This window comes from Ochlerotatus camptorhynchus, unplaced genomic scaffold, assembly GCF_037179485.1.
Source record: "Ochlerotatus camptorhynchus isolate MF236.1 unplaced genomic scaffold, CSIRO-AGI_Acam_v1.1 ptg000302l, whole genome shotgun sequence".
Classification (NCBI taxonomy): Eukaryota; Metazoa; Arthropoda; class Insecta; order Diptera; family Culicidae; genus Ochlerotatus; species Ochlerotatus camptorhynchus.
The window spans coordinates 1,583,315-1,594,300 of NW_027040790.1; the positions used below are offsets into that span (position 1 = coordinate 1,583,315).

At 40.5% G+C, this 10,986-nt stretch overlaps 1 protein-coding gene across 1 annotated transcript; it reads right to left on the minus strand.

Annotated features, from left to right (window-relative positions):
• Positions 1 to 1,943: 1,943 nt before the first annotated feature.
• LOC135707058 (uncharacterized) lies at positions 1,944 to 2,684 on the minus strand. Its single transcript, XM_065228780.1, has one exon. It carries the CDS (start codon positions 2,682 to 2,684, stop codon positions 1,944 to 1,946), a length of 741 nt encoding a protein of 246 aa, XP_065084852.1.
• Between the last annotated feature and the right edge of the window lie 8,302 nt (positions 2,685 to 10,986).

The window sequence follows — 10,986 nt, forward strand, 5'->3', positions numbered from 1 at the left end:
TGATAAATGAAACAGTAGTAATCCTAAGCGGCACCCGTAAATCGTAAACGAAACAATTACATCACAGCAAGAAATTGTTCGAAAACACTACGTGCTTGATAATTTTTCCACTGATGTCATAACGATGCTATGTTAGTTCAAACAATCGCATACACCATAAACGCAGCTTAAACTTGCAAAGTGTTCTTGGACGACTTTCGTGCCACCCGAGTGGGTGTAGCCCGTCGTTGAATTCGGCTAGGATCGATCCCTCTAACTATCGTCGGCCGAAGATGACCATCGGAGTCCTCTGGTAATACTATGCCTATCCAGGAGGTGAGTTTGGGGAATCGACAAGTCCCACGCTGGTGTCTAGCGAGTATCCGCCATTGCATTGCTACACAGTTCGAAAAAGTAGTGTAAATTTCTGTTCAATATGATGCACATAAATGGAGCGTCACATATCATATACGTTTACATTATAAATCATGTAAAGTTCTGACACATTTCATGCAATGTATCAAATATTGTATACAAAAACCCATCTTTGTAAACAACAAATACAAGTCTACGTGAATGAATGTTTGCATCACAATTAAAATTCAGAATTTTTATCTGTGTAGGACTCACGCAACGGGCGTGCAGAAGCCAAAGTTGTGGCGCTGAGGGTCTGGGAAGGTCTGGCGGGTCTGCCACCGCTTAGTAGTGCCCAAAATCCACTATCTACCACTTTTTGTTAAGTAGTTGTGATTTCACAATACCTATTTGGTTCAATTTTATACATGGATGCTGCATTTTAGTGTTCGTGAGATTGCGCTTGGAGATCTCTATGCAATCAAAAAATTCCACAGGTTTGATCGAAGTGTTTAAGCCAGTCTTGTAAGCGGTCACGGTAGTCGACACATTTTCTGTGATAATTGACTGCCTTTGCCTCCGACACTTGCAAAACAAGCTATCATATTACAGTACCAAACTAAAATGTCGTATGACAGGCTCTGTCATACGACACTGTCGCCGAAGACCGTCATGAATGTATGTATTTTAGTTTTTCTCATAATAAGAGCTGCTGATGGTGTGCTTGTGTGAATTCTGAAAATAGCAAGCAATGATGTCCTGGTAATAATATTTCTGATCAGAAATGGTTTGATTTACACCAAATTGAGGAATTACAACGAAATCACACATGTCATATGATTGCTATTTTGATTATTTTCTTTTAGCTCGAATGTTATTCTACCGCTCGTGTTGTGTGAGAGAGACGACGGTAGAGCATGAGTGTTCGAATACAAACAGATTGTCGCGCACGACAACGAAGCGAGTGTAGTAAAAAACTGCCGTTGCCAAAAGCACTTGGGTTGATTGTTGTTGAGCTGCAGTGGGTGCTGCAGTTTCCGTAGCTGCTACGGTAGCAACTTGTGTGGTTGATAAACCAGATGACTCTTGCTGATCCTCAGAATTGGACGACTTGCAACTGTCGCAACCTTGGATCCCTTTTCCTTCGCCGGTTTGAAACATACAAGAGTGTGGTGACGTCCCTTGCAGTTCCTGCACGGGAATTTTGACTGGCAATCCTTAGCGTGATGTCCTGAGCTTAAGCAGTTTCGACAGAGTCCATTTAATTTAACAAGACTATCCCTGTCCGAGACTGCCATCCCTTGAAATTTGTTGCACTGATGAAGAAGGTGATCCGATGAACAGGCAATGCAACGTCTCGTAGATGTTTGTGCACCGTAGTTGACCTTCATTGATTGAGCCTTCGGTTTCGGTTGTTGTTGCAATTGGCTGAGACCCCTAATATCGACGGGCTTCGGTGGCAAGCTGTCCAAAACCTGGATTCTACGCTGAATGAATTCGCATAAATCCTCCAAAGTATCCTCCTTCCCACCCTCTACGCGTGACCGGTCCAATCGAGCTGTAAGGATGTTCACCAGCAGAAGATCCTTATAGTCAGCCGGTTGGATGACTTAGTCGAGAGTCTGCACAATACGTTCGAAGCCTTCAAACAGTATGTGTAAGTCAGCTCCGGATTCTTTCGAAAGCATGGGTAGCTTGAAGAGAGCTTGTACCTGCCGCTTCCTCAGCTGTTTGCTGTTGTTGTAGCGTTTCAACAGCGTATCCCATGTTACCTGGTAATTGGCTGCCGTGATCGGGAGTGGATCGATCAAGCCTTTGGGTTCCTCTTCAAAGCAGCCTTTCAGATAATGGAATTTTTCCACTTCCGGTAGAGCTGCCTTCCAATGGATTAGCGACGTGAACAAGTCGCGGAAGCTCAGCCACTCGTCGATGTCTCCACTGAATGTGTGCAGCTTGATCTGCGGTAGACGTACGTGCTCCATGGTAACTGACGTTGTTCCCTCACCAGTTCGGAAGGACTGGTCTAATACTTGGAGTTTCTGAAGCTCCTTGATCTTGTCCATTAGGAAGGACTTGATCTCGTAATAGCGATCGCTGAACTCGCTGCGTTCCTTCTCCAGTGAAATCTTCTCAGCCTTGAATTCGTCATGAGCGTAGATCTCCACCATGGTTGCACTAAAGCTCTCCCAAAGCTCGTCCAGTTTCTCAACACGTACCTCCACCTCGGTAATGTTATTGGATTCCGTAAACGCTTGAATGAATCGGTGGATGTCATTAAGCGACAGCTGTATCTGCTTCAATCTTGCCGTCAATGCTCGCATCGATGGTGTGGATGCGCCACCGGGTGCCATGTTGTCGTCGTTTCGGTAATGCGATCAGCAAAAAGAGAAAGGTGCGGTGTAGTATACTGCAGAAGCCTAGCTCTGCTAGGCATATACTATCTTAATTTACCCGGAGAAACAACTGATTGTGCTTCAAGTTCCAATGAAATCCTGCAGCCACGTGACGTCACACGTATGGCTTCCGTTCGACGACAACTCAGCAACAATGGTGTGAATCAAGAGGAAAAGAGGTGGTGTAGCAAACAGAGTGAAGACCTAGCTTCGCTAGGCATATACTGCTAAAGTTTTACCCGACAAAGCAGATGGTGATGCTCCAATTAAATCATTCAACTATGCAAGCAGCCTTGAACCCAATCGTCAGAAACCAACAAGTACTCGAACGGAATGTGGATGAAGAGGAGAGACTGGGTGTAATATCTAACAAAATGGCTTCGGCCAGGCATATACTGCGGCAACTCACCACATGAACCAATTACTGCACCTAACGTTCAATAGAATTCTTAGCAATACCAGCAAACGACCAAATCCAATTCCGACGAAATCTCGAGAACGGGGTGCCAAAAGGGCAATCAGGGCTCAGCGATTAGAAATGTAGAACGAAGAGGGTTGATTCCAATTTAAAACAGTGTATTTTCATGCGCCTAGCTTCAGCAGTACACTTATGTGTATTTACCTGGCAAATAATTGCGCTGCTCCCAGTCTGCGTCGAAAGCGAAGTTCATCGGCCCTTGCACCGGTCGTTGACTCTGAAGACGGTTGCTCACTGGTCGTAGTGGCGGTCGATGACCTCAATCGACGAAATTGATGACCTCTGATGACCTCTGTTAGGATTGTATGCCAAACCACTGGCTTTCGAATCCAAACTTGATAACTTCCGCCCGTGTCCTCAGCGTGGTTGGCGAAGGATTAGATAGAAGAAACGTCGAATGGTTGGCGTTAGTTTCAGGCAATCTAACAACGACTGGACATATATTGAATTTAAATAATTTACCTGGATATCCAGAGCAGGAGCTGATTCAGTAGTCCTAGTCTTCCGCCGGGATGGTGATGAGCGTGTCGAACCAGAGCGTCCAAGCAATTTCCTAAGTGAGTCCAACTCAACCGTTGAGCGTTTCCAGGATGCAGCCGTAATCGATCGATGTCCACGATCAATCCTCAATCCAATGAGATGAGTCCACAGAATGCTTCGATTGTCCGTAAATGCTATGGTTGCCGCTTGATTGTTGTCGAAGAAGGCAATAATAGAAGGGCACGCGATGGCGACGAATAGTCCACAATGGATCAGCCAGTTAAGAATCCAAACCTCGTTTCGAACAATCCATTCAACGGAAAACCAGGTGTTAGAAGGTTGTATTTCTCAGCTCGGCTGGACATATATCGTGCACGCACGGGTTCACTAACTTGACCAAACCCAATGATTGAATTCGAAGCCAACCGAAAACCAGTAGCGATGGCGGTGTGACGCCAAATCCAAAGCGTGCAAGTGTCGTAAATAGAGCAAACCTTCAGCAGAATGGCGCTTGCCAACCAAAAGGCGATGGCGATCCAATTGCATTCCAGCTACGACCAAGTGTAGTGTCGCGAAGTTTCCGTACAGTCCACAGTCTGTCCTGACCCGTATCCGGTTCGAAGGACCAAAATGAACGGGGTGGTCTAGTTACCTTCGATGGACAAGCTCAGATGCGATTCCAGCCCCTAACATCGATGATGATAAAGTTGCTGTGAGGTGGAACACGGTGTTGTGCTGAAGAATCCAGGGTTGTTCTGTCTGTCAAACACCAATTACATAACTCGCGACCGGTTAATTAATTAACTACACTTTATTTGAGTCAACATGCAAACAATTTAATTTCAAACACTACATATATTCAGCACTACATATAAAACTTAAATTAACACGAATTAAAATTCCTCCGTGGGTCTCCGCGCGTGCGATTCAGTGACTTGGTTGAGGTGGACTGGTCGCAGCTTCCGAAGATCGCCGTAGGTAGTCCGGTGCTTCGTTGATGCGATGATTTCCCCCGTCGATATCTGAGAGTGGGTGATATTCTCACCGCTCTTATCACTAGTCATCCTTATCACTCCTAAAGCAATCGATGACGATGATGGTGATGATGACGATTGTGCTGGCTTCGCTCTCTCCAGAGTGAGTGTTCCTGCGTGTGCTGAGAAAACTGATTCGATCGTGCAGGGCTAGATCGACATATCGGTGTGTGGTTCTTGTGCTGCTTTGGTGCTAGTCGCGTGGGGATGTTTATACACTTGATTTTTTCAAATGCACAATCACATTTACTTTAAATGTATTTCACCTTGGTTCAATGTGTTATACACGTTAATTTATAGTGTTTCAAACTTTGAAATGTCGAAAAAATTTCACTATCTATTCAAGTGTATTACACATTGGATCACACTACTGTTCAAAACAGATGGATTTAAAGTGTTTTGCATTTCAATACAATGTGAATTGCTTGCTCAGAAAGGTAAACACAGAAAACAAGAGTTGTGACTTTATCGTATCAACCCGCCTCATATTTGAGAACAACCGTGTCACAGTGAAATCGAACAAAGACTACGACAGCAGCACACCCCAACAGTCCATGATCGAATCCAAAATCAGACCCATTAAAAAGATATGTGAAAGCTCTGGCCTCTGGCAGTTTTGTTTATATATTTGTCGATTCATTTTAAGAGTCGGCAAAGTAGAAGTCGATGAAGTAGAATATTGTAGAATATTGAACTATGATGTGCAAAGCTATTGATATCATCATATGAGGCACATATAATCCAAGTGTGTCACAATTTAAATCCAAAGTGTTCAGGCATGATGGTTCATAGCATAAGATTCACACATGAAATGGACGTGTTTCACAATAATCGTGATAGTGTGAGACACATGATAATAACGTGTAGAATTTTTTGAGTGCAGGAACCGAACCGAACTTTCGATTATTTTACCAAAGCACACTGAAAATAATATTAAGTACATATAACGAAAGCGTTAGTTTATTCCACGAATCTATTTGTTGATATCTGCAACAAAATATATTCGTACAATATATGCATCTAGTTTCGTTTAAATATCTTGAATCATTCCATTCGGAACATTTATGTATTTTTCGAATGTATCAAAAAATACATACGAATTATTCATGACAAGAAGTTGAAGCATTGCAAATTACACAAAATATTCGTATAGCAATAAAACGTCATGCATACATTGTACGAAAATTTCATAGAAAATAAAACCAACTCTCTGGCTTTCGTGTTATATACGAAAAAGGATTCAGAGAACGAAAATATTTCATAGTTTTGCAAATTCGCGTGACTTGAGCAAATGTTCCTGTAAAAACTATGTATATAGAAAATCATTTATTCTTCTTAAACGCAACAGTTACAAATGAGAATTATTATTCTTAGTGCAAGGTAATAACAATAGAATTCGTTAACTTGACCTTGAAGGCGTTGGGGCTAAACCGAAGAATGTTGTATCGAATGTAATAACTCGAAATGAAACCTTGTTCATCCTGTTACTGCTCATGCTTTCAATCGAAGATAATGCTGTTTTGGGAAGACATCCTGTTTCCTGTCTCCATTCTGTCTCCATTATTGACCTTGGACCGATTTCCTGCTGGCTGATGCTGGAATTGTGCCTCCTTCGAATATACTTAGTCCACATATGGTTCTGAAGGGCCGAGGGTGAAGTTTGGTTGCCGTCCATGCGGTATTTTATCGCCGTCCGTGATGGAATAGGTTACCCTTTTTTCAATGTTCTGATCGAGGCAATACCCGATAGAGGAAATAAGGCCTAGAAGTTTAATTAGGGTCAAAGTATTAAGTGGAACATTCGACAAATATCTTTAGAAATTACCGTAATCAGCTTATCCGAGATTCCGTTACCAAAGTGCATATCTTGAATTCAGAATGTACGCATTACAGTATCCTTAATGTCATCCCACCAGTAGCGGAACATAATTGGAACCATCGACATTTTCACTTGGTTGCACTTTTGTGTTCACGCATTAAGGAGACTTTAAACTACTTTTGTTTGACTTGATTGCATTTGTTAAAAGCATTTACGTTTTATGACGTTTCATTCCATATCTTAGCGAATGTAAGAAATATAGTGCGTATATTTTACAAATTATGCGTAATTTTGGCATTGTAGCTTAAGACACACATATTAACACAATTAACGAAACATTTGTTTTATCTACGAAAGCCATTTTTAGGAAATGAGCGTAATAGAATTAACGAAAAAATATTTTCAGTGCACTCAATATTTTCAGTTTCACTGCTTCATAAGTGGACCCTACACGATTGCTTTTATTGACAATAATCGTATTGTCAACACATTCTATATTGACGTCAAAACATTGAGATTGACAATATTTCTGAATTCACATCATCAATATTATTGTATATATTGCAAGCCTGCCTGCAGGAACTCATAGCTAATGAGTAACTGCTGGTTTTCCCAAATATGAGTAAATTTCGTATGGAAAGAAAATGTTCTAAGTCAATTGAATTCAGTCACTGAGTCGATTCTGGTTGGCCGTGTACGAGCACACACATATTCAAATTGTTCCTTTATTTATTCGCTTCATTAGATTTCCCAAAGTTAAGTTTATTTTTCTTTTCAATGCTTCATAGCATGTTCTCGCTGTATGCTCCTCACGTCACTATCAGAAGTTTATTTTCTCTGGTAGCAGTTGTGTATGGGGGGATACAGTCCAAAATGCACCCGTGTGGCAAATAATTGCCCAATGTGGTTTCTCATAGCTTTTCTTGATTAAATTTGGATAATTTACGAGTATCATAGAAAGCCTACACGGTAAGAAAAAAGTACCCAACGGCCAGTTCACTTTTACCTACTTTTTTTTCTATTTAATCTCCTTTGCTCCTTCTAATATTGTTAAAAACGGAGGAGCAAAACCACCCAACAGAGGAAGTAAAGTGTGGGAACCCAACGTTGAGTATAATCATATTTACCTACTTTTGAGTACAACTAATTTAGTTTTGGGAAGAAATGTTCCTGCACTATATATAGTACCGAGATGAGCGAAAATAACTTAATTTCGCGACATTTTACCTCAGAGTGCATTTTAGACTGCTTTACCCTATGATTTTCAAAGTTGTTGCTGAACTGCACGCAGAAATGTTTCATCAAACTCAACTTTTAGAAATATAAAAATTAAATCTCGTCTAACGTATTTAATACACTTTGATTAAAAAAATAAAACACGAAATGTTTGTTTTACTCAAATTAAGAATTAAACTCATTTCTATGAGTGCTAACTTACGATCTGAACCGCAAAATGGATTCTGGCACAGTCAGTCGACACACCAGATGAAAAAAAAAACCCAAATGTGTAGAAAGGTATTCCAACTGGTCCTATCGACTCTGCTGCTGGTTGATTGAGAGCAAAGCGAGTGCTCCGTTGACTCTGATGGAATATGTATAGGGCAAATGGTCCCAATTACAAGCAGTGCTCCTCACATGGATGGGCATTATAAAAAAAAATTGACGATTATTTCTGCCAACTGTTCAATTGATTTTTACTATAAGGATCAAAAGCGTTTCCAGATGGGTACCAATGAATGCCAGTTCCCCTCTAGTTTGGGAAAACTTATTCAACTGTGAATGTCAGCCAGGAGAGATAAATCGATCGCGATAGTCGGGATTCGGCACCCAAATTCAGGTCAGTTGAAGGGAGAAGAAAAAAGTTACAACTGAACATAGGTACATGCCTACGCACGCACCAGCATTCGGTGTTGGTAGGAGTGAAGGGTGCGCCGTTTGGAATCATAGAAGAAAGATTTTCATCAGCAATTGCGATTGGACGGATGGTTTGGTTCGAGGATTTTTTTTTCCTGCATCGCATCGGTAGATCTCTGCGGCAGCATTTCAATGGAGGCGTTAAATTGCCAGTCAACTTTCTCACTTCGGTTTTTCGCTGTTCAAACAGACCGAGTTCGTTCTGATGCGGGAAAATTACTTTTGGACAACTTGGCATTGGATGATGCAGCCGTCTCTGCTGGTTTGTCCAATCATCGTCGAATGTTCCTGAGTTATACATGGGTTGATTGTGATTTTAGGATTAACGCTTTTCTGAATTTGTCATTTTTTACGACTATCATTCGTCGGTGCAGAATCATGAACCACGAATAACATCAAATGATTCAGATTCACGAAACGTCAATTCGTTTGACAAGGATTTCTAGACATGGTGCAATGTTTTTTGACATCAGTTAGATGACAATTTTATGAGAAGGCTTTTTTTAAAATTGTCTGCTTAACTTGTTGAGCACTGTGCCCTCCACAGTGTAATTAACAGATAAAGAATGTATAAATACCAAAAGTTGCTGGAAAACTAGTTTCAAAAGGCAATGCAGCAGCTCCATCCGAGTCTAGGTCTGACACAGCTCGTACTAACTTGAACTTGCCCATCTCTCAATAAACACACATTTGATCTGATATTAATTTTTTTTTTATTTTTAGGTGAAATGACCAGTGCTGATTAAAATAATTTCTTCTACACTCAACTTAGCTGAAAATGAACACAACCTTAGCAGATGGACTAACTTCCTGCATGAATTTTACTTTTGACATAACAACATTCTCTTAATCAAGGCAAGCTCTGAGTATCGAAGTCATCATTTCAAGCGTTATTATTCAAATCGACATATCTGATTTTGTAAACAATCACTTCAATCGACGATTTGTGGCAACTACTAGCTCACTCACAGATACTAAAAACACCAGCTAGTAAGGGAAAGACTCCCCTACCTGATTATGGTGTTTGTTTGCGTGGGTAAGTTAGCAGTTAAGACAAATCGTCTATTGAAGTGATTGTATACAAAATCAGATATGACGATTTGCATAGTTACGCTTGATTTGTTCTATACACCAAAATATTGCTGGATAAATTTCCGTCGAATAGCATATTGCATTACATATTTCCCAATATTTTTATGAGAAATACGCGTTTTAAAACTTCCCCATGCCTCGTTACATGCCTCATTTTAGAATTCATAATGTGACCACCAACTACCCGGTATGACTCAAACCGCATGCCGTCACTCAATACTCACACTTGCAATCACAAACGAAGTGACAGACGGAGCGGCTCGTGACTAACCTGCTATTGCAATTTTTCAGTGTACCACATGGCAACACCACTACTACTTGATTGTACCACATGGCAACATTACTACTGGATTGAACTAGCATTTTCATCAAATGTACTAGAATGTTTTGGTTCTTTCTCTTTCACTCTACTCAAAACTGAAATGCATAAAAAAATTACAAAATGATACACTCTTTGCTCACTGTCAACGAATCATTGTACACAAAATCAACTTTGTGCAAAATCAAAACAAAAATACTATCCCATCTGGTGGATGATGGCACAAGTTTCTAAGAAAATTCTATTACAGCGAACCACATTATTTTAATTGATTTCTTCGCCAGTTAGTCGTCTGTCACTTCGTTTGTGCTTGCAATACTCACGTCATTTTTCAAATAGACCATCGATTCTCTTCATCGACTCTTTTTTTTTCGTAAAGAATTCGGCTGCAAAAACGTTTCCCATCGTCTACGCATCAGTAGATGTTTTATTGTTGCTTACATTTAACTGTGTGTTGAAAATATCAGGAAATATATTAACACCACCGACGAACCGACGTGACAGCTTATACAAGCTACATTCAAATTCTTGCCAAAAACGTCATATTTAAAATACGTTAAACACTACCGTAATCTACTCATTCGATCGCGTCGTATCATGAGCAAGGACACGAACACACGTAGAATTTATATTGCCTTGGTTGGTCACCTCTTTTGAAAGATCTGATCACCCGTTTGACAGATGGAATCGCTCGTTTGACAAATCGAATTGTGGACAAACGAAATGTTCCTGTGGCATGTCGGTTCGTCGGTGTTAACACGGCCGTGGCGATTCAAAGAGAAAGTCGATGAAGATAATCGATCAATGTAGAAAGGACCTATTGAAAAGTGACACAACAATAGTATTCTCCAAGCTGGATCTCATAGCGGTGCCGGTCTCAAAAAATTTGTCACATAAATTTCACTGGAAAAAAACACGTAATTTTCAGATATTAAAAATTGTCTGTAAAGTACATGACGTTAATAAAATTAATTACAAATCGTATTAAAAGCAATGTAATACCAACAATCAATACGAAACTAACGATTTTAAATTGGCTCACCACTTTAGTAGCCTATTGGTCCCAAGCAAACGACTAACGTACCCTATTCTAGTTGAAATTCTATTACTACACTATGTTTGTT